The sequence below is a fragment of the Odontesthes bonariensis genome, chromosome 1 (genome assembly GCF_027942865.1).
Source record: "Odontesthes bonariensis isolate fOdoBon6 chromosome 1, fOdoBon6.hap1, whole genome shotgun sequence".
NCBI classification, from domain to species: Eukaryota; Metazoa; Chordata; class Actinopteri; order Atheriniformes; family Atherinopsidae; genus Odontesthes; species Odontesthes bonariensis.
The window spans coordinates 43231038-43258879 of NC_134506.1; the positions used below are offsets into that span (position 1 = coordinate 43231038).

General features: G+C 42.7%; 1 protein-coding gene across 12 annotated transcripts in view; it reads left to right on the top strand.

The window, feature by feature from the left end:
* The window catches only part of ppfia1 (PTPRF interacting protein alpha 1), a 75445-nt gene that overhangs the window by 14866 nt on the left and 32737 nt on the right, over positions 1-27842 (top strand). For all 12 annotated transcript variants that reach the window (XM_075467559.1, XM_075467602.1, XM_075467550.1 and 9 more), the window contains exons 3-12: positions 9858-9959; positions 11611-11775; positions 12990-13064; positions 16343-16444; positions 17697-17924; positions 18708-18854; positions 19339-19473; positions 26659-26742; positions 26835-26966; positions 27104-27166. In XM_075467559.1, coding sequence (XP_075323674.1) covers positions 9858-9959; positions 11611-11775; positions 12990-13064; positions 16343-16444; positions 17697-17924; positions 18708-18854; positions 19339-19473; positions 26659-26742; positions 26835-26966; positions 27104-27166 — 1233 coding nt within the window. The remainder of the gene's footprint in view (positions 1-9857; positions 9960-11610; positions 11776-12989; positions 13065-16342; positions 16445-17696; positions 17925-18707; positions 18855-19338; positions 19474-26658; positions 26743-26834; positions 26967-27103; positions 27167-27842) is intronic.

A 27842-nucleotide genomic window follows, 5' to 3' on the forward strand; every position in this document is an offset into this window, starting at 1 on the left:
TCGCTTACTCAAACTCGCATACTAACTCAAAAAGTTAGTAGAAGTAGTAGGAGAAGTATGCGGTTTCGAACACAGCCACTGCCTTTGTGTTTTGTCTCAGTTTCTGTAACACGTCATGCGTCGTTCTTCATTCGAGGTTATATTAACCTGATTTTAAGATCTGGCGAAGGACCAGATGAGTTACACAGCAGAAGCACCAATAAGACGTCACTGAGCTCCACTGTTAAAAGAAAATGTACAAGTATGAAACAACTGAGAAACAAACAGTCTTTATTATTATCTTTGCAGATACTTAATTGGCTACATTTCAAATAGTTTAGTAGAATGGGGTTTTGAACACAGCCAGTTTCTGTGTTGTAATAGTTTTGTCTCTGCTCGTGTGTTTGTCTGCAACTGCTAACGGCCTAATAAAAAGGCAGTTATAGTCGGTTACATGCTTTGTGTTGTTTATTTCACAATTTTCCATCCTTGCAGACTGGCAGCAGCCCACCAGACTGTTGCTGTTCTCCACTAAACTTCCAAACCTACAAAACTTAATAACCGAGACCATGTGGCATCATCAAAGGCACCAAAATGTCTCTTGTTTATTTGTTAGTTAAGAAGCTTCAGAGAGAATGTTTGCTGGTCTCCATCTGGCCTGAAACTGTCAGAGGGGTCACATGGCACTGAAAGGATCAGATTATTGGCTAAAAAACAATCAGACTGAGCTGAGCGAGGGTATTTCTCCTTGGATATCTGGCGGTGAATGAATGGGATCAGAGGCACAAAGCGTGTCATACCCCGGTATGATAGGTGGCGCTGTACCCATTCCAGCTGTTGCTAATAGAGCCACTTCCTGTTGACCTCTTCACCACCAACAACAACAACAAACTCAGGCGTTGGAGAAAGATGGAGAACACAGAGCCAGATGAAGCTACGTCCCTCTACATTTGGTCTGTGATGAGCTGCTTGTTGCACAAACTCGATGCCCAACGGAGCATTCTCCATCGCGTTGTTTGTTTCTTTCTGACGGCAACAACAACAGGAATATCGTCTCCTTTGACTTCCGGGTCACGACCCCGGGAAAACATCTGGAGCATGCGCAGAACGCAAAGTCTGATTCACCACGAGCTTCAGCGTCTACAAGCAGGTTTAGAGTGACTTTCAACCCAGTTATCTCGGGGTCTGAATCCGATCCGATCCAGTTCTTAGTCAGATTAAGGTGTCTACATGCACTTAATAACTCAGTCTGATTGTAATTTAGCCAATAATCCGATCCTTTCAGTGCCATGTAACCCCACTGAAACTTTTAAACCCAGGAAGAAGAAGTGAAAGGGGCTGGGGGGGGGGGGCGGCCTCGGAGGTGGTGCTGTGTGAGAACTGAAATGTAGAAAAATTCACAGTTCGCTGGTGATTTTCATTCTTCTGCTTCCTGCTGAGAAGGGACCAGCTGATTCTGTATTCTGGTCAGTGGCACAATGGGCTGAATTGAAAGTGCGCTGCGGTAACGGGGAGACAAAGGCCAACTTGTTCCACACAGTGACATGAAAGTGACGGAGGGCAAGTGTTGCCTTTTGCCAAATGTGAGCTGAATTAGCGGCTTGAAAGGAAATGGACACGGGACCAGAGGGACGGGGCCGCACCTCTTTGTTTCGTTTGGTCCGAAGGCCAATTGCTTTGCTGTCAAACTCCAGACTTCACCAGACAGTCCGTACACATCCGGTTCTCCCTCCTACCCTCTTTACAGATAATAGAAGGAAGCAGTGGCTTAGAGGTGGTTCAGTCACTCCATTTCAAAACATTCCTCCCACGTCCACACTCGGTATATATTCCACACAAGGTGCCGAATAACCCAGCCAATCGAATGAGATGCTCCACTGCAGCGCTGCTGGGGTCGAGGGTAACGAGACACTCCTGGTGGTTTGGCAGTGTTTTATCAGCTCGAGTGAAGACCTTAAAGGGGAACTCCGGGGCATTTGAAGCGTGTTTCCATTGCTAGAGGTTGTCAAATACTGCCAGTAGGACACAGAGAGGTGCAAATCTGCGCTCCCTGTGTGGAGATCGCGCTGTTCGTGCAGCCTGTCATGCGAGGCTAATACGTGGTGGCTAAGGGGCAAGCGCTAACCCTTCCACGTAAAACAACAACTTGCACACTGCAGAAACGTCACACCACTTTATAACCCATCCGACAATAAAGTCACAAGCCTTACCATCAAAACCATATGCATGGTTCTCACATTACTGATATGGGGACGTTACAAAACAACTTTATAAACAGCATGTCACTCACCGGCTGGTTGTAGGCTCGCGCATGTGAAAGCCCAAAAGAGTGGATGGACGATAATCCCATATACAAAACAATTATCTTCTCTAGAAAAACTGCGTTCAAGTATTTAAAACATTACAACAATATTACTGGGCATGTATTGTTGTAATGTTTTAAATACTTGAACGCAGTTTTTCTAGAGAAGATAATTGTTTTGCAGATTTGCACCTCTCTGTGTCCTACTATCAGTATTTGACAACCTCTAGCAATGGAAACGCGCTTCAAATGCCCCGGAGTTCCCCTTTAATCTTAATCTGATTCAGATCCCTCCACATAGTTTGAGAAGAAGCCGCTTCCATTATTAATGTAGATGTGCGGTAGGTACTATTTCTATGAGGAGCTTTTTACGTAAAGCCAACAAGTCTCCATCAGGCGCATCTGGACCATCAGTGAAGGGAATGTTTCTATCGTAGTTTTGGGCTGGGCGATTTTAGTTTAAAGGGATAGTTCGCCTCTTTTGGCATGAAGCTGTGTAACATCCCATATCAGCAACATCATTTCTGAACATCTTCTTACCCCCTGCTGCGTCCTGTGAGCAGAGTTCCAGCCTCGTTTTGGTGTTGATGAAGGTAGTCCGGCTAGTTGGCTGGGGCTTAAAAAATAAAGCGTTTCGCTTCTCAAAACAATATGCGTTCAACAGAGTAATACATTTGCATCACAAAATCGTTCTCCAGGAAAAAGTCAGACCTCATAATTGCTTGGCCCTATTTTCTCTCCCTTTGTATCACTGCCTGCTGCGTACACCGAGCAGCAAACACCGTAACAGGCGCGGCTGTCGGCAGCAGGCAGTGACGATATTACTAATATGGGATGTTATACAGATTCATGTCAAAAGAGGCGAACTATCCCTTTAAGTCAAAATATCTTTGCAATCTAGTGATTGTCTTTGCCGTGTTGACGTTGCGATGAAGTTTGTGCAACTTGGACTGAGCCGTAGATGTGATTCGCCCCCCTGATCTGAGTGTGATTTCGTTCAGACTTACATGTTTATTTTTCACCTGTAAATGTGCTTTATGTCTTTAGAACTAAGCTGGTTACAAGTCTGTAACTTTCAGACAGCTTGAAGGGTTGAAAATACGATAAAAGAGAAAAAAAAATCAACACTCTGTGAAAATGAGCTTGTGTTCTGTTCCCATCGCCGAATCCCAAGAGCTGCAGCTGGGCCTGAATGCCACACTGAAGCCAGATGTTTGCAGATAGAAAGGGCGTTTAATTCTTCATCTCATCATCTTATGAAAAATCTACAGTTTACTCCACTTGCAAAGACTGCTTAGAAACATCCAAATCTTTATTAATACTCTTAAGGGTTAGCAGTCGTTAAAGCGTGTGAATTTATTGGCTTTTGTTCGAGTTATAGAAAGCATTTAATTGAGAATCATCGACATTCAGCCTCCCCCTCATGCCTCCGTCTCGTGTCGAGACCGCAGGTTGTTTCTGCTTTTTCCGTTCCAACTTCTTAATAAGTCAGGAATCTGTCATTCCAGTTATGATCCGGCGTTTGGCAGCACAGAAAAGAGATAATTAAATAAACATCCTCTCAGACTGTCAGTCTGTAATGGGCAGCGGGCGGAGCGGCTCTGAATAAGAGCCATTGTGGCGTCTAATTAGTTTTTGATGGCGAGTCCTCCTGTGGGCAGAACAGATGCTCTGCGCACAGTGTCAGATTTCAGCGCACGCTTTAAGCTTTTAAGAACGGCTAAAGTCATTATGCAGGAGGTGGGAGGCCTGCTGGATCCGAGCTCGCTTTCCAAACTCTGGCGTGGAGGGTCGATGGCACAGAGTCGGAGGGACGAAGAGCTTATTCACGGGCCCGTTCCAACAGTTGCCACGCTGTGATACGCTGCCAAGTCGTACAATTCATAAATCCAGCGAATTAGTGTTAGGAAGGTTTGGAAATTAGCTCAAGATTTTAGTGGTTTCTATTGTGAGAAGTCTGAAGGAATGTCAGGCATTCACCAAATGGAGACATTTTTAAATCCAGGTTAAAAACGTTTCTTTTCTCATGTGTCTATGCATGAAATCTGCACGATAACTTATCTGGACTGTTGCTTGTTTTTAGATTAATTTAAATGACTTTATTTGTTTCTCTTTATATTCTTTTATGTATTTTTAATGCTTCTTACACTCCCTGCTGCAATGCTTTTATTTTATGTAAAGCACTTTGAACTGTTTGTACATGAAATGTGCTACAAATAAATTTGATTTGATGACACACAAATGATTATTTAACATTGTCAGGGAATGACATTGAGCTTCATCAAGCATGCCGTCATTTCCCACATGCATGACATCCTGTGTGTGTGTGTGTATATATATATATATATATATATATATCTCTTTACATTTCGGTATGACAGCGTAATCCTGACGGGAGCTTTCTCTGCAGGCTTTTTCCCGAGCAGTCGACGTCCTTCATGAAAACCAAAAAAAGAGGCAATGAAAAATGCTACATGACCAAAGTTATAACTGTTTTCTCGAGACATTATTAAATTATAGAAGTCTCATGTTCACATATTTTTCCCTCCGCCGTTGTGTTGTAACACAGGAATTAGTCTCAGCGCCGCTGCCGTGCGGAGCGCTCGGGAAGCTTTTTTGTGTGTTCTTCTGTGTTTTGGTGCACTGTTCCTTTAATAGGTTGGCACACATTCATGCCCCCCCCCCCCCCCCCCCCACTTTAATCCACTCCTCTGTTCTAAGGCTTACAGAGCAGCTCAGTCCTTCTAACCAGCATCTAACTCATCGACACTCGCTCGCTGAGCCGTGCACCAGTTTAACTTGCTGCAGGAAGACATGGGATCAGGCCTCTGTGCCCATAGCTGCGTGTGTGTGTGTGTGTGTGTGTGTGTGTGCAAGTTCACCATGCACGTATTCAAAGGGTGGGTTAACTATTTGAAATGTCGCCAATTAAGTATCTGCAAAGATAATAATAAAGACTGTTTGTTTCTCAGTTGTTTCATACTTGTACATTTTCTTTTAACAGTGGAGCTCAGTGACGTCTTATTGGTGCTTCTGCTGTGTAACTCATCTGGTCCTTCGCCAGATCTTAAAATCAGGTTAATATAACCTCGAATGAAGAACGACGCATGACGTGTTACAGAAACTGAGACAAAACACAGAAGCAGTGGCTGTGTTCGAAACCGCATACTTCTCCTACTACTCCTACTAACTTTCTGAGTTAGTATGTGAGTTTGAGTAAGCGAGAAGTTCCCGGATGCATACTAGATTCTCTGAAATGCTGGGTATGCATCATGAGGTTACTACTCATACTCAAACTACCCAAGATGCAATGTAACGTGACGTCGCCGATCGTCCCTTCCCAGATTGATGGGCAGCAACAGCTGCTTCTCTGAGATCATTGCTGATGTCTTTCCTCCTTGGCATCGTGTTAACACACACCTGAATGCTGCAAAACTCCTGCTTTTTTAGGGATCCTCACACTGGCTGTGTTCGAAACTACATACTACATACAGCATACTTGCATACTGATCGATCAGACAGTATGCAGAGCGTTTACCCACAATGCATTTCGCTCCTGCCCGAGCCGAAATCAGCCGGCCTGAAGCTGATTTCCCTTAAGCTCTAAACTCTGTAAACTTTAGCAACATTTGAAACATTTAGGAGAGGAAGTAGTCGTTTAGATCCCCAACGTGTTGAAAACCTGACAAAATACCGGCTGTTTACAATTTTGTTCCCACGAATTCGGCGCTACTAAAGCTAGCCGCAGTTAGCAACGCACTTCCGGTTATTTTCACAAAATAAAATACCCGTTGCCTTTTATCATAGGGAAAGCCATTATGTAACAATTGGTGCTTTTGTTTTGAAAACAGGAAGTGAACCTACCCTCGTTGTAGCTAGCTTGAAACTGCCGTTTTGACAGGAAATGACGATCGGTGACGTCACGTTACGTTGCATCTTGGGTAGTTTGAGTATGAGTAGTAACCTCATGATGCATACCCAACATTTCGGAGAATCTAGTATGCATCCGGGAACTTCTCGCTTACTCAAACTCGCATACTAACTCAAAAAGTTAGTAGGAGTAGTAGGAGAAGTATGCGGTTTCGAACACTGACTGATGATCAATTAATCAGAGCATTGATCAGCAGCACCTGGCTGCTACTTACCCTCTGAGTTCCTGAGGAAGCAGTAAGGGTTCACTAAGTTTTTTACTCACTGTTTCTGCATTCTGGCTTATTATTGTTAAATGGATAATAACTCAGGGGGATGTCATAGATTTAATCATCTGTGGTTGTATTTATGTAACTTTAAGACCTGGTGAGCATCAGATGATTCTGATCTATAAAACCTTAGAAACGACATAAACACAGAACTCTAAATAATGACTGAATAAGGTGAAAAAGGGAGGCTTGTAAATGGTAGAAACATGGATACATCTCGAAGCTGCTTTCCAACTAAACTTCAGGATTTGCTGTGGAATGTAGGAAGTAAGCAACTCTGTAATTACCCCCTCGGCCTTCCTCTTAAGGCCTCTCATTGGCCAACAGAGCGTGGAGATCTTATTTGTAGCCAATAGCAGAGTCCCCCCTTTCTCCTCCAGTCTGGCAGAGTCTTTGCCAAGTGCTGGAAGAGCTCAGAGGCTGAATGGGAGGAAAGGGAGAATAACTGCGGGTAGTGACTGAGAAGAACGATCAGTTCCAGCAGCTCTTTACTCCTCTCTGCCCCCCACCACCACCACGAGCACACACACCCTCAGAAAACAGCAAGACGATCTCACCACTCACTGTGCTTATGCTACAGGGCAAACAATCAGGATGGCGCATTCTTTAAGGGTCCAGCCATGCATGTAATCCCTAAAAGCAGCATGTGCATGTGTGCCTTGGTGTACAGCTGCATTTATTGGATGAAAACCTGAAGAATATGTGAGTAACGTAAGCCTCACAAAGAGGCCATGTGACGTGTCGGGGCTCCAGACTAAATTTTTTCACTGGGAGCTCTGTAGCCCCCCCGACTGAAAATTTATGGGGCACACACCGTAAATCAATATGCTGAACAAGTATTTACACATTTCTACTCATTGTCACTGTTTTACTCATAAATACCTTGATAATAGATGAATAAATTACAATGTGCTGTTTCAAATTCAGTGTCACATTTTATTGTGCAACTTTTGAAGGTAAACCGACGGCATTGAGCCGTTCTTCCTTTGAAGATCGAGCTGGCTTTTTGAATTTGGTGAAGGGAAGTTCCTCCTTAAATTTCAGTATCATTTCTGCCTCATCTGCATTGTGATTTACAGCCTCTCGTCTTCTAAAAGCAACCGGCAGTGGCGTTGCTTTTTCATTGGTTAACATGTCTCGGCGTTCTCCGTGCTTGAGGCTCACATTGTGTTTCACCAGTGTGTCACGTTTAAGCTGCGAAATAAATGCCTGCGCTGTCGGCGAACTTCGTGTTCCCCGCAGTTCTGGGGTAGCGACTGTTCATGGAGTTAAGGCCTCTGTATGCTTCTCCGTCGCTATCCGTCAATCTGACTCCGTGGTCACGGAGAGGCTGTTAAACCTTTCGAAGTTCTCCGTCGGGATGTCGGATACGCAAGGCAGTTCACCTCCCGATCAGTAGGCGGCGCTACGTTAGACGACCCAATCTGACTCCGTGGTCACGCAGAGGCTGTTAAACCTTTCGAAGTTCTCCGTCGGGATGTCGGATACGCAAGGCAGTTCACCTCCCGATCAGTAGGCGGCGCTACGTTAGACGACCCAATCTGGCGACGTCTATGGTGAAAGTGGTTGACTGATGGTTCACCTTCCGGCTCCGTTCCACTCCTCACAGTGAACGATGGCGACCGAGAGAGAAAGGCTGTTGGAGGAGTTGGAGCTTGTTGATGTTGAAATGCAAATAATTTGACCAAATGTTGACCGGCACACAGTAAACTCTTTCAGAAATGGCGGTGTTGTTGTTCTGAGAGGAAGGAGCTAAACCGGGAAAGCGATTCCAGGAAATTATGTTAGCCGACCAATCACAACCCTTGCAGTCTTCGCGAGTCTCCGTCTCCTCGACGGATTGATAGGAATGTTGGCCGACGCACGCAAGCGCCAGGAGCCTCTCCGTTGACGGAGAGGGCTCTCCGTAGGCGACCATAAATCACCCTTAAGTCTCCTTACGGTACCTCAACCAGCTGAATTTTTGCAGCCACTATTCGCGAAAATTTTGGGTTCACACCTTTTTCGCCACGCAAACCTCTGACTCTGTATCATCATCATCATCATCCTCCAACTGTGACACTGTAGACTGCGGCCCTGGCACACTCGCCGCAGGTCTGAAGAACGAGTCAATAGTTCGAACGCACACAGGTTGTGGTGTGAAATCTTTCACCTTCCACAGACGTTTGTAAATGCGCGCGATTAAAGGCTGATTTATGGTCGCCTACGGAGAGCCCTCTCCGTCAACGCGGACACTCTCCGTCGCTTGTGTGTGTCCTATCTATCCGTCGAGGCGATGGAGACTCGCGGAGACCGCAAGGGTTGTGATTGGTCGGCTAACGACATAATTTCTGGAATCACTTTTCCGGTTTAGCTCCTTCCTCTCAGAACAACAACACCGCCATTTCTGAAAGAGTTTACTGTGTGCCGGTCAACATTTGGTCAAAATTATTTGCATTTCAACATCAACAAGCTCCAACAACAGTCTTTCTCTCTCGGTCGCCATCGTTCACTGTGAGGAGTGGAACGGAGCCGGAAGGTGAACAACCAATCAACCACTTTCACCATAGACGTCGCCAGATTAGATCGTCTAGCGTAGCGCCGCCTACTGATCGGGAGGTGAACTGCCTTGCGTATCCGACATCCCGACGGAGAACTTCGAAAGGACAGAGAGCCTCTCCGTGACTATGGAGAAGCATACCGAGGCTTACGGATTCAATGAAGCGCCCCTTCCACGTTTAACGTGTAAAATGTAAAAAAAAAAAAGCCTAAACCTCAAATTTTGGTTGCGAAATGCCACCATTTGGTCACAGTCTGGAGCCCTGTGTGTTCTGCAGCATCCCACAGGTACAGATGTGTCCAACTGTGTTAGTGTGTGGTTTTCAGACAGCTTTATGAATGTCCTCTGAAGGATCGCAGAGCTTTAGGGATCTTATCGACAACGAGGGGTCGTCATCTCCGGTTCTGTGACGCGTCCTCGTCATTAACGGCACAGAAACGTGTGAAAATGCACTTATTTGTTGTTGGTTAATTGCATTAACTGTAACTGCACAAAGGAAGGGGATGTTTGAGCTAGTTTCTGATTGGTTTTAATATGGAGGTGACATTTAGTGAGATTTGACCAGATCGTGTTGCTATGACAACACAAAGATGGCAGCTGGAGGCGTTATTGTGCTGTAATCCATTATATGTTCAACACAGGTCATGATTGTAACTCTGTTTGCAGCCTAAAAACAGTCATCGGGTTGTTTTTAGGCTGTTTTGAGATCTAGAATTTTTTTTTGCCTCCATTCAAGGCCTCAAACTTTGAATATGCCAACTCGCCGTCTTTCTAACTGCCGTCATGTCTCCGTTTAAGCAAATAACGGGGTACATGTTACCGTCCATTTCTGTTTCAGGAGTTTGCTGCACTGACGAAGGAGGTGAACATGTGCCGGGAGCACCTTCTGGAGAAAGAGGAGGAGATTGCAGAGCTGAAAGCAGAGAGAAACAACACACGGGTCAGTAGAGCGTGCTGCACACACAGAATCCACCGCTGATGACAAAACTTTGGTTGCTCCGCATTCTTCTCTAGAAATACCTGCTGAATTCCTGTTTGTGTCTGTTTTGAGTGGAGATGGTTGTCAAAACACAGGCTGACAAGTCAGTTTCTGTTTTATAATCCGTAGCTTCGTCAAACCTGCTTAAAGGGATAGTTCGCCTCTTTCGACATGAAGCTGTATGACATCCCATATTAGCAACATCATTTCTGAACATCTTCTTACCCCCTGCTGCGTCCTGTGAGCAGAGTTCCAGCCTCGTTTTGGTGTTGATGAAGGTAGTCCGGCTAGTTCAATTCATTTTTATTTATATAGCGCCAAATACAACAAATGTCATCTCAAGGCACTTAGATAGTAAGTCCAATTCAAGCCAATTGGAATTAATTAATAATAATCATAATTCATAAAATAATCCAATTCGTTCATATAGAGCCAATTCAAAAACAATTTCCTAGCTAAGAAAACCAACAGATTGCACTGAAAATGTTTTGTTTTTCGGTCCAATCTCCCGGCCTGAGCGGCGTGCCTGAGGCATCTGTGGAGATGCCTCAGGCAGCGGCGGCACTGTAGCACCATTCAAAGGATATCTGTTGGAACAGGGAAACACGAGTTAATGACCACAATAATGTCACATATACATAAAGAGAGTAAAGTGAGGAAAGATGAGGACAGATGAGGCCCCCCAGCAGGCTGGCCCTATAGCAGCTTAACTATGGGATGTTTCAGGGTCACCTGAGCCATCCATATTCAGGGTAAACACAAGAAACTTGTGCTAACGAATAAATAAATAAATAAATAAAGGACCAGAGTCAGTGAGTAATTCCCTATACTCCCTATATAGATCTGCTCCTCACACCACAACAACCATCTTTTTACAGCCACAAGCTACCTCAGCCTCTCACAAACTGCACACCAGTCACAGCGGGGTGGGGATGCAAACCCTGGTTCGGGTAGGGGGTAATGAAAGTATAGAAGTTGGCTGGGGTTTAAAAAATAAAGCGTTTTGCATCTCAAAACAATATGCGTTCAACAGAGTAATACATTTGCATCACAAAATCGTTCTCCAGGAAAAAGTCAGACCTCACAATCGCTAGGCCCTATTTTCTCTCCCTTCGTATCGCTGCCTGCTGTGCAGACCGAGCAGCAAACACCGTAACAGGCGCGGCTGTCGGCAGCAGGCAGTGATACGAAGGGAGAGAAAATAGGGCCAAGCGATTGTGAGGTCTGACTTTTTTCCTGGAGAACGATTTTGTGATGCAAATGTATTACTCTGTTGAACGCATATTGGTTTGAGAAGCAAAACGCTTTATTTGTTAAACCCCAGCCAACTAGCCGGACTACCTTCATCAACACCAAAACTCGACTGGAACTCTGCTCACAGGACGCAGCAGGGGGTAAGAAGATGTTCAGAAATGATGTTGCTGATATGGGATGTTACACAGCTTCATGTCAAAAGAGGCGAACTATCCCTTTAATTATCAACGTATTTCAACCACAGACAACCAATCACATGACGGTTGCTGGTTAACAGGATTGCTGCTGCCGTTGTAGAAAATGTGGCGGTGTGAGCTTGTGTGTTTTAAGTTGAAAACTTTTTCTGCTGTGCGTGCAGCTTCTGCTGGAGCACCTGGAGTGTTTGGTGTCTCGCCACGAGCGGAGTCTGAGGATGACCGTGGTGAAGAGGCAGGCTCAGTCTCCGGCCGGCGTCTCCAGCGAGGTGGAGGTCCTCAAAGCTCTAAAGTCACTTTTTGAACACCACAAAGCCCTTGATGAGAAGGTACAATTTAGTGTCTTTTTTTATTTTTTATTTTTTTTGAGGTTTTTTTTTTGAGTTTTTGAACTGGGTGAGGAATGTTTACACACGCCAGAGGTGGGTAGAGCAGCCACTCAAGTAAGTTTATAATAATATGACTCAAGTAAAAGTAAAAAGTAGTCATCCAAATAATTACTTGAGTAAGAGTAAAAAAGTGCTCGGTGAAAAAACTACTCAAGTACTGAGTAACTGTTGAGTAACGTCTGATTTATTTGTTAACACAAGCATTCAATCAGACAGACAAACATACTAAATAATCATCTTTAGGCAAATTAGAGTTCATCCAATTGATAAAATAAATTAAAATGAATTAATTAATTACAAAATAGCTTAAATTAAAATAATCCAGGTAAATTCAAGAACTTCAATAAAAAATAAAAGAGACTCAGGAAATGTTTAAAACATATGTAACCCATATGTAACCTAAAAAACAAACATTCACCTATCCATGGGGGAAAAACGAGTTTAGGAAACTTAGCGCTACATGTTTCCTCAAGTTAGATGTTGAGTTTCTGCTGAAATGTGCGTTTGTTTTGGTTGACACAGAAGACACATAATGTAGCTGCTGTTTCTCACTCTTTGTAAGGTAAACATGCTTTCAGTATGAGGCCTCGTCTGCGTCTTCATTTCCCACCGTTGGTTCTGACATTTTTCATCTGTTTCTTTCTTTGTTTGCTACGACTGCTAATGCTAAAGCTAACCCGTCCCGCCGCTGAGATCGAGTACGGTCACGTGACCAGACTGCACGGCTGCGTCTGATTGGTGGAACACAGTCAGGTGGTAGAGCCTTTGGCGGAAGTCTCTCTCTCTGTCAGAATAAAACATTAAAATGAGGCGTACGCGGGGGGATAAAAATAATGAGGCGTAGAATACCAAAGAGGTAAGAAGAAAAGTAACCAGCTCATTGTAGCCTAATGTAGCGGAGTAAGAGGACAGCTTCTGCTGCACACATCTACTCAAGTAAAAGTAAAAAGTATAGAGATTTAAAACTACTCCTAGAAGTATAATGTTTTCAAAAACTTACTCATGTAAATGTAACTCGTTACTACCCACCTCTGACGCTCGTGCCGTGTTTGCACATGTCAGCGTCTGACCTACAGATTATTGGTAATGCAAAGCAGCGGAGTGTGAGACGGATATGGCTGGAGGTTTGTTTATATATCTGTCATGTTTTTAAGGTCAGAGAAAGACTTCGTGTTGCTTTGGAGCGATGCAGCGCGTTGGAGGAACAGCTCACCATCTCACACAAAGAAGTAAGCAAACGCAACACGCACCCACACCCGATATCCTTCCTCCAGCTCCTCCACTGTCTTTCAGAGGAGTCGATCAAAGTATAAGGACAGAACTGTGACTGGACTTTGCACTGTATTCATTAAAGGGGAACTGCGGTATTTTCAACATTGAGCCTCTTTTCTGAGTCGTCTGCAATGTTTTAGAACCCCCCTCACCGCTTTTTTGATGTTTACTGCTGTCTCCGGTATTTGCCTAATTTTGATTCTTCTCAACCTGCTTCAGAACGGCAAGCATGGTGCATGTCCTAAAAGGTCCGTAAAAGCACCATAAACGTCCGTTTTCAAAATCATCAACTCACCGGAGTGGTTACTGGTGTGCACTGGTAATCCATATCAAATTTCGTGGCGAAAAGTTGCTTCTGTCGTGTTTTATTTGGCAGCTCGTTCATGCTCGTGTAACCGTTGTCTGCGTTGTGTTAAGCTTTTTTGAAGAAGGACCGACACTCTTAACTTCAGGACTGGACTTTTATTGCCTGAATATTGATAAAGCATACGACTGGTCAGCTCACAGTCAAGCACAGCACTCGTTCGGCACAGCTTAATGAGAGAAATTTAGCAAGTTTAGCTTAGCCTTCAAGCCAAGATCGCTAACAAACATTACATTACAAGATAAAAACACATTTAGTCAAATGCAATGTTGTTGCCATCTTACTGAGCATGATATACAAATAATAATAATGCTAACTGCATTATTACATTAAATACAGTTTCCATATAACGCTGTGCTTTGTGTAACAACCTTACCATGGGCTCAATCCTCGTGCACTGGCACTGCGCATGTGTCACAGCCCATATTTATGTACTGAGGAGAGCCCTGCCGACCAGTGAGCATCCAAGATACATGAACAACAGCAAATATGATTGGCAGTCACTGTGGAAGTGGAATCAACACTATACACCCGTTACACTCGCACTATTTTCTTAGCGGTGGCGGAGTAATATCAACGAACATCCAGTACAAAATGTCAAATAAAACACAACAGAAGCAACTTTTCGCCACGAAATTTGATTTGGATTACCAGTGCACACCAGTAACCACTCCGGTGAGTTGATGATTTTGAAAAGGGACGTTTATTGTGCTTTTACGGACCTTTTTGGACATGCACATGACTTGCCGTTCTGAAGCAGGTTGAGAAGAATCAAAATTAGGCAAATACCGGAGACAGCAGTAAACATCAAAAAAGCGGTGAGGGGGGGTTCTAAAACATTGCAGACGACTCAGAAAACAGGCTTAATGTTGAAAATACCGGAGTTCTCCTTTAATGAATAACCCCGAACAGAAGAATCGAGTTGTGTGCACGTTAAACTCAAGATAAATCTTCCAGATGCACCAACGTTAGAGGTTTTAAATGAACCTTATCTGAGTGATGGGGCTCCTTCTATTTCCTGTATCACCATCCTGACTTTCTTCACTCGTGCACCAATCGTTCAAAGCGAATATGATAAAAAAGAGATGCACTTTCAGGACTTCTGTGTGCACGTGCATTCAAACGGAGAAAGACTCTGGACTCCGCTGTGTGTTGAATGGGATTAAGATTGACTAAAGGCCCAGAGGATGTCTGAGATTTGTCCTACATTTCCTCCGTGCTTCTTGCCGCTGCACTCGATACCAGAGTCATCTTTTGTTCCCTGGATTCAGCCTCAGACCAGACCAAACACACACACACATACACGCACACACACACACACACACACACACACACACACACACACACATAAAGTCGACCACTCTGGTTTTATTTGAAAACTCCTTAAGCGAGACAGCTCTCCACTATTCTTCTTTTGCACAGACATGCACGTTCATACACCGTGCTGATTTTATCCGCGCGGTCTTAAAAAGTCTTAAAATCCAATCATTTGAATTTAAAGGGATAGTTCGCCTCTTTTGACATGAAGCTGTATGACATCCCATATCAGCAACATCATTTCTGAACATCTTCTTACCCCCTGCTGCGTCCTGTGAGCAGAGTTCCAGCCTCGTTTTGGTGCTGATGAAGGTAGTCCGGCTAGTTGGCTGGGGTTTAAAAAATAAATTTGTCTTAAATTTGAATTAATTATGGTCTTAAAAAAGTCTTAAAAAGTCTTAAATTTGACTTGTTGAAACCTGCAGAGACTCTGTAGATAGAAGCAAAGCAGATGAGAGCCTTCGGTGAACCTGTTCTAGCTGTTACATTACATTACGGTCATTTTGCAGACGCTTTTATCCAAAGCGACTTGGTCTGAGCAATTTTATCTATACTGCGATATATATCGATATTTTGTTTCCCGATAAAGTGTCGATTTTTCGGCCACAAGTATCGATTTTAAAAAGAAAAAAGTACTTTTTTTTTTTTTTTTTTTTTTTTAATAATTTAAAAAAAAAGTTTTTTAATTTATTTCTTTATTTCAAAGCAAACTCTATTGAAAAGTCAGACGTTCCAATAATTGAAAACACAGAACATTAATATAATACAATACAATGTAGAATGTTTTGTCACATTCTACAAAACAGTGATAAATTAGTTCATAAAAATGTTATAAAGTGCACGGCTCTCATATTTGTTTCTGTTGGCGGTGTCGTCCTTCCTGTTCAAAGGACGGACCACCAGTCCACTCAGCGACGATTCATGTCCAATCACACCGTCCCTTTTTTTCAGAAAATGATGTAAGTGTATCGAATCGTATCGTTGGCTGAATATCGTATCGTATTGTGAGATTCGTGTATCGCTACAGCCCTAAAAGCGACTTACAATAAGTGTGTTCAACATCGGCCGGCAAAACAACTTCAGGTGCATTTCCTTCCAAAACCAAACAGCTAAGAGCATAACTAGTGCTAGAGTAAGTGCAATAAGTTAGGTACAGAGACAAATGGGGGGGAAAAAAGACAATTTAGGAAACAAATAAGTGCGTAGGAAGCTGGGACGAAACAGGTGATGTCCTAAGAGGGCGTATCTGGGTAGTGTTTCCTGAAGAGATGGGTTTTCAAGTTTCAAGACATGACATAACAATAAATAGGCAATATGGATACTACAAAATGTACATTTTACGCTAATTACTAGAGCTATACTGAACATATAATACACATAATAGCCTATGCTAATCTAAGACCTATACTAACCTAGAAACATAAGTTGGGTTTTCAGCCCACAGATGGAAGCAAAGCGGGTGTGAGCCTTCGGTGAACCTGTTCCAGCTGTTAGGGTCATCAACAAGTAAAGGAATGAGTCACGGAGGTGCTAACCGTCTGGTGTTTCCTGCAGCTGGCTTACCTCAGGGAGCAGCACAGTCAGAAGAGAGGCCTGGCAGATGGAACCAGCGAGGTCAACCACAACTCTGAAAACACACCCAGCACAAACGGCAAGGTGAGGTCACGCCATGTGTTAAAGGGCCCGGCTGTGTGACGAATATCTTCGGTTTGTTCGATATCAACTAATTAGACTTTAAATTCAGAAGACATGTCATATAATCTATTGTTTTTTTTTTTTTGTTTTTTTAATCTGATTTAATGTTTTTAATAAAAAACACAAGGTTGTGTAAAAAAAAAAAAACTACAAGATTTTCCTCATCACAGCAGGAAAACATGACCTGAAAGAGCTAAAGAGATACGCATGAAGGCTTTGTAGCTCTGCAGGTTCGTAAGGTTTGTGTTGGTGCATCATTGATGTCTGATTTCTCCTTCATCCTTTATTTTACAGAATTAAACATTGTATGTTGTGTATGTACAAACGCAGGCGAAATACGGTTACTGTAAAGGGGAGAAGTTTGAAACAGATGATGGTTAAACGTCAGCTCATCCTGATGCTTCCAGTCGTGTTTGCGTCCTTTAGATCCAGTTCAGTCACAGTTGAGTCTGTTTGGAGGTGATTTTTAACGATTATTTCACTGAAATTAGTGATATTCAGAATTCTTTTCTGTTCTGACCACAGAGACTTTCATCGGGGGTCTTTGGCAGTCTTTAGCTTTTTTTTTTTTTTTTGTCCTTTTTATGATACTGTGACAAGAATCATGTTTCCTGTAGAGGCATCTATTCACTTTTTTTGGGTCTCAGTCTGATTCTTATAGCTTGATTTAAATATCCGCTGGTAGTGAAATTTAATGAACCTTCCCTCTTTTCTGTTGATCTGGTTTATATGCATTTAAGGGTCTGAAGGGAGATGTTACGCTCGGGTGTGGGTGGGTTAGACCGAGGGTTATTCTATGAATACACACAGTAAACTCTTTCAAAAATGGCGGTGTTGTTGTTGTGAGAGGAAGGAGCTAAACCAGAAAAAGTGATTCCAGGAAATTATGTTGTTAGCCGACCAATCACAACCCTTACGGTCTCCGCGAGTCTCCGTCTCCTCAGTGGATAGATAGGATGTTGGCCGACGCACGCAAGCAACGGAGAGCGTCCGTAGCCTTTCCCGGACGCCTGTAAATCAGGCTTTAAATAAACTTCACCGGGGAAGCCGAGTAGACTATTTCAGATGATTAAAATATACACGTAAAGGGACATCTTTAGACATCCGTTATCGTGTTTCAGCTGTGCCAGCGGCCTTTGGTATGTATTTAATTTGGCTCGTATGCATTCAGTGAGTGATGTCCTAAGACGTGTGTGTTTGGTTGTACTCGCAGCGATCGTCAGACGGCTCACTGAGTCTGGAGGAAGAGTCCGGGTTCGGGAAGGTCGGCGAACTCCAGGAGGTGGTGGACCGTCAGACGGCTGACTTGGGCCAGATGAAGGAGCGCATAGCCTCCATGGTGTCGCGCATCAATGAGCTGGAGGAGGACCTGGACACGGCCCGAAAAGACCTAATCAAGTCCGAGGACATGAACACACGACTGCAGAGAGACCTGAGAGAGGTAAGCGTCCGTTAGTGACCCCAAGTTATTCTGACGTACATCAGTTAACTCTTTTGCCTCTTTTGACATGAAGCTGTGTAACATCCCATATCAGCAACATCATTTCTGAACATCTTCTTACCCCCTGCTGCGTCCTGTGAGCAGAGTTCCAGCCTCGTTTTGGTGTTGATGAAGGTAGTCCGGCTAGTTGGCTGGGGTTTAAAAAAATAACGCGTTTTGCTTCTCAAAACAATATGCGTTCAACAGAGTAATACATTTGCATCACAAAATGGTTCTCCAGGAAAAAGTCAGACCTCACAATCTCTTGGCCCTATTTTCTCTCCCTTCGTATCACTGCCTGCTGCTGCCTGCCGACACCCACGCCTGTTACGGTGTTTGCTGCTCGGTCTGCACTTCGGTCTGCACAGCAGGCAGTGATACGAAGGGAGAGAAAATAGGGCCAAGCGATTGTTAGGTCTGACTTTTTTCCTGGAGAACGATTTTGTGATGCAAATGTATTACTCTTTTGAACGCATATTGTTTTGAGAAGCAAAACGCTTTATTTTTTAAACCCCAGCCAACTAGCCGGACTACCTTCATCAACACCAAAACGAGGCTGGAACTCTGCTCACAGGACGCAGCAGGCGGTAAGAAGATGTTCAGAAATGATGTTGCTGATATGGGATGTCATACAGCTTCATGTCAAAAGAGGCGAACTATCCCTTTAAGTTCAGTGTAAGTGAAATAAACGCACCCTGCAGAGCGTTGTCATCAGGAAACTGATTCAGGTGTTTGTGTGTACAGTCGATGGCTCAGAAGGAAGACATGGAGGAGAGGATCACGACCCTGGAGAAGCGGTACCTGGCAGCTCAGCGTGAGGCCACCTCCGTCCACGACCTGAACGACAAGCTGGAGAACGAAGTGGCCAACAAGGAGTCCCTCTACAGACAAGTATGTTCTGTGGGAGTCGCATCAGTTTGTTTACATTTCATCCCAGTGTGTGCATACATCCACAGTGTTTCAGAGATGTCTGCCGGCAGGGACCCCTGCAGAGCTCCACAGCACTTTTCAGACTGCAGCTAATGAATTCTTGCTGTATTCAGACTCTGGCTGGCGCAGCGGGAAACTGAATGGAAAGCCTGGAAGACACTGGCTTGTTTCTTTACTTGCGCTCGCTGGAGATGGAGATGTCTTTCTCCTCTTTTCTCATGGGTTTTGTCTGCCTTTGTGTCAGTTTCTATGCTCTCTTCTTCACTTCCTGCCCACCCCACCCTTGCCCATCTCTTCACCCCGTCTCCCTTTGTCTTCCCCTCTCTGTCCCGACCCTTCAGTCTGAGTTTTTTTTCCTCTCTTTGTACCTTCTGGAACTGAATGCAAACACGGGACAGATGAGTACGTGTTTCTCGCTGCTGAATGTTTGGTTTGTTTATCGCAGACGGAGGAAAGACACCGGCAGCTCCAGGAGAAGCTGGAACTGGCTGAGCAGAAGCTGCAGCAGACCATCCGGAAGGCGGAGACGCTGCCTGAGGTGGAGGCCGAGCTGGCCCAGAGGGTCGCCGCCCTCACAAAGGTACGACTTCCTGTCTGCTCAAACTAACTTAATGTTTCATAACCTCAAACTCTGGTCCCGACTCAACACGTGAGATGATGCACACAATGCAACCGGGTTTCTTAGAGTTTCTGCTGAGGCTGCAGAGGAAGCCATTGTTTCCGTTCCTCCAAATATCCACAGGATCTATTTATAGAAATATGGCTCCTGTGTTTTGTTTTTTTCCATTTATAGTTTGAGTCTTTGTCTTGGACTCTCGCTGCAGCTCAGCTCGACCTTACGACTCAGCACCTTATTAGTATGGAGCCTGGCTCACAGCTCATCTCTGAGCTTTTTAATTCCATCTGTTTCCTTAGACTTTACTGGGAAGTAAGTCGCATCTGAAGTAAAGTTTTTGTTTGTTTTAAATGTTTTCAATTTCTGCATAGTTGGAGAAAATGACAGAAATGGAGAATCGAACCAAAATGTACTGATTTGATCCTTCAAGTAGTTGATTAAAAAGTAGGGTCTGGGCGAGTTAACTCGTTATTATCGCGTTAATTATTTAACGCCGATTGTGTTGTCCTCACTGCGGTGTAGCAACTGTAGCTATACAACCAGCTAACTCTGATGCAAAAGACGTCGCGTCGTAGTGAGCATTTTCTTGCTGTTTACTATGGCTTCCAACATCATCTTACATGACAGAGTGAAAACTGTAACAAAAGAATAAAGTTCGACTGTTTTAGCAAAAATCTTGCAATGAAATATACATGTAAATATATGTAAATAGAACGTTGTAACTAAGTGTAGTCTTTCCTTTTTAAATAGTATTTTAACATTAACTTATTAACCTAATCATAAATTTGTACTTACGACATTGCCTCTAGTGCTGGCAGCAGATGGATTTCACGTGCATACATTCAGTTTGTTTACTTTCCGATCTACAGGAAATGACCTCAAACTCCCAGAACCGATCTACAGTCTGTCAAATTAAAAGTCCTTTAAACATTTTGCCTTAATGGCAACACATCGGTAAATATTTTATCGCGCGTTAACGCAGGTTTTATTATTGTAAAAGTCTGTTGAATGCATCACATTCACACAGTTACAGCAAACACCACGAAGCATGGAGTAATAAAATAAAGATAAACTAGCAGCTAACATCACCGCTACAGGTGCTCCTCGGTCTCTGTGTGAAGCTAACGGAGCTAACCGACGCTACTTCCTGTTTGACTTGTTTCAACATAAAAGCACGTATTTCAAAATAATTTTTTTTTTTAAAAACTCCTGCATTTACAGCCAAGTTGAATTGTCTTCTCAGCGTAGTAGTTCCAGTCTAAAATATCACTTAAAGGCAAAACACACAACTGATAGCAGCAAGTCATTCAAGGAAACAGACAGTGGAGCGAGGCTTCTACATAAAGACTACAGAAAGATGCTGATGTTAAAAGTGTGTTTGCACAACAAATGTTATGGCACTTTCATTCATATGGCAGCACATTTAAAATAAAACTATATGCTAAAAGCTATATGCTACTTTTGGATTCATTCTTGGATTTTGCGTACAAATGCGATTAATCGTGATTAATCAGGGAAATCATGTGATTAGATTAAAAATTTTAATCGTTGCCCGGCCCGAGTTTTAACATTTTCAATTTCTGCATATCGATCAATCAATCAAATCAAATTTATTTGTAGCACTTTTCATGTACAAACAGTTCTAAGTGCTTTACATAAAATAAAAGCGTTTCAGCAGGGAGTGGAAGAAGCATTTAAAAAAAATACATAAAAGAATATAAAGAGAAACAAATAAAATCATTTAAATGAATTTAAAAACAAGCAACAGTCCAGATAAGTTAAAAGATATCGTGCAGATTTCATGCATAGACACATGAGAACAGAAATGTTTTTAACCTGGATTTTAAAAAAAAAAAATAGTTGAAGAAAAAGACCAATTGAACCAAAATGTACTGATTTGATCCTTCGAATAGTTGATAAAAATGTAAAAAGTGTTGTGAATAAATCCAGTAGGCTGCAGCAGCTTTTTTCCATTGAAATCAGTTGCGTTGCGTTAAGGATCAGAGGAAGTCGTGCACACAAATATCCTTTTTTCATCCTTTTAAACTCTTTTATTTTCTCTGCAGCTGCAGGAACCTTCAAACAAATCCCCTCAATTCAATAAATTATTCATTGTTAACAGAAGGATCTATTTAAGTTTCCTTTATGCTGCAATGTACATTGCTTAAAAAATAATCCTACCACAGGTACCAGTTTTCAGTTGTTTTTCTTTATTTTTTTAGATAAATGTTCAGATTTATTTCTCCGTTTTCTCGACCGTCTAACGGTGGTTTTTCATTCGCCGGCGAAGCTTTTTACCTTCATGCGTTTTTAATGACTTCAGGCTCATTTCCTCTGTGGTCTGCGGTTAAAGCCTCAGACTTCTCACACAACGTGGCAGAAATATACGGACCACCTGGATATGTTGAAACCCGCCAACATGTTTTAGGTTATCACCGTGCAGCTCCCGGACAAGAACACTCCATCCTTCTCCTCTCTTATTCTCAGATAAACCTGCAGCTCAGGGTCGCCATCACCAGCTTACTTGTGTATTTTTTAAGAATTGTCCAACATTTCTCATCTTTATTCCAGCATGTGTCCCTGCTCCGTCTTCAGCTGAAAGTGTTTAATCCACCTAATCATGCTCGCATTAAACGGACGCCGTGACCTCTCCTCTCTCCCATGTCTTTCTGTTACTTTCACGCTGTTTGTGTGGTCTTCATGCCGCCTCTACCACCTCCATGTCAAAGCCTTAGTGTGTTCTGTGTGGCTCTGAGACTCTGAAGAAGGTAGATCAGCTTTTTAAATGCATCCTCCTTGATGCAGGGAAGTTTTACTGAGCTTAACCAGCTTACATTTGCAACTCAAATTTGGACGTGTTCTGAAGACTGTAAACTAGGGCTGGGCAACGATTAAAGGGATAATCCGGAGTAAAATGCACTTTAGATCAATTTACGGGATGTTGGGAGTACATACGTTGAGTTGACATCAAAATCATGTCATTCGGATGTGTTTTGAGAATTTCGATTTGACCGTTTTTAGCCAAAACTCGTTAGCCTGGAAGTGAGCGGGGCAAATCATACAAATCATACAAAACGCTATTTTTACACCTCTTCTACAGCTCCAAACAACATAACAGTTACGTGGTAGTGAGTATTTAGGAGTTGATTGCCGAGTGTGGAGTAACACGCTCTGGAAATTCACAATTTCGTTGCCGTTTTTTGTACAAACATAGTCCAGTATTTCTTTCGAAAGTGAAATGAGGTTGTATGCAACAGCAAAGCCTAGCTTACTAACAGGTTGGAATTTTGAAATGTCACGTGACGTGATCTCTCGGGTGAGGTAGCCTCCTGTTGACGGAAGACGTCTTTGGCATGTGACTGGCTTGATTAAATTAATTCTGGACTCTATATCCGACCACAGGAAGTCCTCGGGACACTTCGGTTTGGCTTTAGGGACCCTCCACTCACTACCACGTAAGTGTTATGTTGTTTGGAGCTGTTGAAGAGGTATAAAAATAGCGTTTTGTAGCGGCGATATGATATGCCCCTCTGACTTCCAGGCTAACGAGTTTTGGCTAAAAACGGTCAAATCGAAATTCTCAAAACACATCCGAATGACATGATTTTGATGTCAACTCAACGTATGTACTCCCAACATCCCATAAATTGATCTAAAGTGCATTTTACTCCGGATTATCCCTTTAAAAATCTTAAATCTAATTAATCACATGATTTCCCTGATTAATCACGATTAATCGCATTTGTACGAAGAATCCCAAAAATGAATCCAAAAGTAGTGTATAGCTTTTAGCATTTAGTTTTATTTTAAATGTGCTGCCATATGAATGAAAGTGCCATAACATTTGTTGTGCAAACACACTTTTAACATCAGCATCTTTCTGTAGTTTTTATGTAGAAGCCTCGCTCCACTGTCTGTTTCCTTGAATGACTTGCTGCTATCAGTTGTGTGTTTTGCCTTTAAGTGATATTTTAGACTGGAACTACTACGCTGAGAAGACAATTCAACTTGGCAGTGTTTACAGATGACTTTGGTTCTGTCGACTCCGCTGTCTGGAAGAACTTTAAAATGAAAATGGCCGAGTAAAAGTTCCGTACCCTTCTCCATGTTTGGTGGATCCGCCGATTACTTTCTTTTCCTGTTCCATAGCAGACAGCAGCAGACTTTTACAAAATAAAAGCCTGTGAGCAACAGACTTTTACAATAATAAAATAAATAATAAAACAGGGGTGGTCTGTGGCGTAGTGGGTTGAGCAGGCGCCCCATGTACAGAGGCCATAGTCCTCTCTCCCTCCTGCTTCCTCTCTCTCTGAACTTTCTGATCCATTAAAGGCACAAAAGACCCCCCCAAAAAATGAAACAAATTTTAAAACTGCGTTAATGCGTGATTAAAATATTTATCGACGTTAAATAATAACGAGTTAACTTGCCCAGCCCTACTGTAAACATTTGTGACAAAAGGAGCGTGTTCCTGGTTAAGTGCAGTGTCGGACTCTTTGAAACGCTGAAATCTGGCTGGTGTCTGCAGGCGTGTTTGTGCTTCACGTGCTGCGCTGGTGCCCCTCTGCTGCTCAAACTCAAACAGAAAACTCTTCACTTTGGTGTATGATGCAAACAGGGAGTTCAGTCCGAGGCCTACAACAGAAACATTCCAGCTAAAGTACAGTTTATATCAGCTGTTACACACAGGTTATATTTCACTGTGATGAATCTGCTGTCTGTGTAAGTGTTTGTGGGTCATGATGCTTTGCTTTTCTCCTGTAACGAAGCTGTTGCATGTTTTTTTTTGCATGTTGTAGCAGTAAATTCACATGATGGGACAGTATTGTGCAAAAGTCCAGAACGCCTCCCATTTCTTCCCATTTTCCTTCCAAGCAGCCGAACTTTCCTGTAATATTTAAAGTGGTCCTGATCAACAGTTCTCCAGCTTTCTGAAGCTCTTTCAGAGTTTTTCTTTGGACATTTTCTGCTTTTTCACTAATTTTCAGTCCAGTTCTTGTACCTGATGTGTTTTTTCTTTGTTAAGCCACTTAACTCTGACCTGTGAATCATTCAGGCAGGAAAAAGGCTCCTAACTCAAGGGATGAACCAGTGTTGTGTCCACACAGAACAGACAACTTAGCAAAGAAGCCGTTTTAAACTGGATCTTTAGGCACTTTGTTCCCAGCAGCCTGTCACAGAGACACATCATTTGTTCCCATTTCTTTAGCTGCATCTGTGAAAAACAGCTTCATAGTTTCAACTTTTTTCTACATTTATGTTAAAACTGCTTTTAGTCAAATTAATATAAGAAATTCAGTTTAAAAAAATCATAATCCCAAAATAATGAACGTTATCACGTCTGAAAGTAGAAAAGTAGGAAAAAACAGAAAATAATAAGAATTATATGTTATACAACATCAAGAAAAAGTAAATAAGATTCAATTTAAAGCTTAAAAAAGGAATATAAGATATAATCTAATGACTAATTATGGAACAATTAATATAAATGAAATGATTAAACTGTTTTATGCCACCAGAAATGAATAATCTAGAAGCTCTTTGTGGGTTTTAGGCTGGAATTAAGATTTGTTCCCATTTCTTTAGCTGCATGTGTGAAAAACAGCAAAGATAACACAGTGTGACAGACAGAAAACAGGATTTCTGCAGCAACAAGGTGATTCCCAAAGAGCTGTTAGCTGAAAACTTGGCATATCTCAGCATGGTGTGCAGTGTGTCCTTAAAACATTTGAGGAAACTGGACAAGTGGAGGACAGAAGAAGAAGTGTCAGGCCTAAAGAACTATCTCCAGCAGATGAACAGGATCTGAAAGTGATGTCCTTAAGAAAGAGGAAAACATCCAGCAAAGACCTGACACAGGAGCTGAGAGATGCATCTGGACCTTCAGCTGATCCATCTGCTGTTGGCCCAAGCCTCATCAGAAATGGGCTCCATGGAAGGGTGGCTGTCAAGAAGCCGTTCTTAAGGAAGGGAAACAGGGAGAAAAGGCTGAGCTGTGCCAAAGGACACAAGAAGTGGGCTGAAAATCAGTGGCAGCAGGTCTGATGGAGGGATGAATCCTCCCCAGAGCCCGGAGCTCAACATTACTGAAGCAGTGTGGGATCATGTTGGCAGAGAACGGAACAAAAGGCAGCCCACATCCAAAGAAGAGCTTTGGGATGTCCTTCAAGAAGCCTGGAGAACTATTCCTGAAGACTCCTTAAAGAAAGGACAGAAAGCTGTCTGAGAGGGTTCAGGCTGTGCTGGAGGAGAAAGGAGCTCAGAGCAGAGATTCACTTTAAAGCTGCTCAGAGCTGAACTAACTCTGGTTCTGACTCAGATTCTGGGTTTATGTTCATGTTTGAACATGTTTCAGTGAATCTCTGCAGCTGTTACCATGGAAACATCTGCAGATATTCACTTTAAAGCTGCTCAGAGCTGAACTAACTCTGCTTCTGACTCAGATTCTGGGTTTACGTTCATGTTTACACCACATGGTTCAATAATTTGCTGGATTAGGACTTTACATTATTAATTCACTGTATTTAAATAGAATTATGTGCAGACAAAGTCTTCAATTAAGACATTTTAAATATTTTTATATTCTACGACATTTGCAAAATGTGACTTAAAGTTAAATGGAAGACTGTCATCAGTTTTTCAGACTTTTAGAGGCGCTTCCTCATTTTTTAGTCTCATTCTTTAGATTTAAGCTTTAAGAAAAGTGAGTAAAGTCTGTAAATGTTTGATGTGTCCTCCTATAAAAGGCTGTGTTGGAGAATAAAGGAGCTCAGAGCAGATGTTCACTTTAAAGCCGCTCAGAACTGAACTAACTCTGCTTCTGCCTCAGATTCTGCGTTTATATTACATATTTTATATGTTTCAGTAAATCACTGCAGCTGTTTCCTGTTTTCCCAGGAAATGTATAAAGAAATGAGGAGTTGTTGCAGACTTTTTGCGCAGCACTGTGTGTGTGGGGGGGTTATTCCATCCTTTGAAGGACTTGGCAAAGCTTATTCTGGCCTTTTTACTTAAGAAGATCCTTCTTTAGGATGGATGATGAAGCACAGGGGAGATCAGAGCTTTGCTGAGGATTAAAAAGTACAAACTCAAAAGAATATCCTGGTACAGAAAAGCTGGAAGTTTTGATGATCGTCCTCTTGTTTCCAGGCAGAGGAACGTCACGGCAACGTGGAGGAGAGGCTGAGGCAGCTGGAGACTCAGCTGGAGGAGAAGAACCAAGAACTGCTGAGGGTGAGCCTGACCTCTTACCTGCTCATCGCGGCTGTCCTGCAGCCCCAAACACGAGCAGCGACTTTTAAATGTTGTGCTTTGTGTTTCCGAAGGCTCGGCAGCGAGAGAAGATGAACGAAGAGCACAACAGGCGCCTGTCTGAGACGGTGGATAAGCTCCTGTCGGAGTCCAACGAGAGGCTGCAGCTCCACCTCAAAGAGAGGATGTCTGCTCTGGAGGATAAGGTGATTAGCTAAGTTTTTTAGCAGCATTTTCCCAACTCGCTGCGCTGAGGTATTCTCTGTTACTGTCCCGTGCTTTTAAAGCGGTAAGTAGCTCAGTCGGTACCTGTTGTCAGCAGCTAATTCCTGTTTCTCCTCAGAATGCTCTGATCAGAGAACTGGATCACACCAAGAAGCTGATCGAGGAGTCTCACCACGAGAAGGTAAGAAAGTGCTTTTTTTTCCCTGTTTTGGGGGGATATGTGTGTTTTGTTGTTGTTTTTTTTTTTGTCCATTTAGGTCCTCTAGAAGTGGTGTTTTCTTTTTTAGGGCTGGGCAACGATTAAAATGCTTTAAAACAGTCATAATTAGCTCTTTGAATGGGAATTATTTTGTTATTCACAATAACAGTAATTCATGTAGGTCATGTGACCTAGAACCTAATGATTTTACCGAATAATAAAAATACAATTAGTTTTTAATAGGGCTGGGCAACGATTAAAATGTTTAATCTAATTAATCTCATGATTTCCCTGATTAATCACGATTAATCGCATTTGTACGCAAAATCCAAAAATGAATCCAAAAGTAGCGTATAGCCTTTAGCATTTAGCTTTATTTTAAATGTGCTGCCATATGAATGAAAGTGCCATAACATTTGTTGTGCAAACACACTTTTAACATCAGCATCTTTCTGTAGTTTTTATGTAGAAGCCTCGCTCCACTGTCTGTTTCCTTGAATGACTTGCTGCTATCAGTTGTGTGTTTTGCCTTTAAGTGATATTTTAGACTGGAACTACTACGCTGAGAAGACAATTCAACTTGGCAGAGTTTACAGATGACTTTGGTTCTGTCGACTCCGCCGTCTGGAAGAACTTTAACATGAAAATGGCCGAGTAA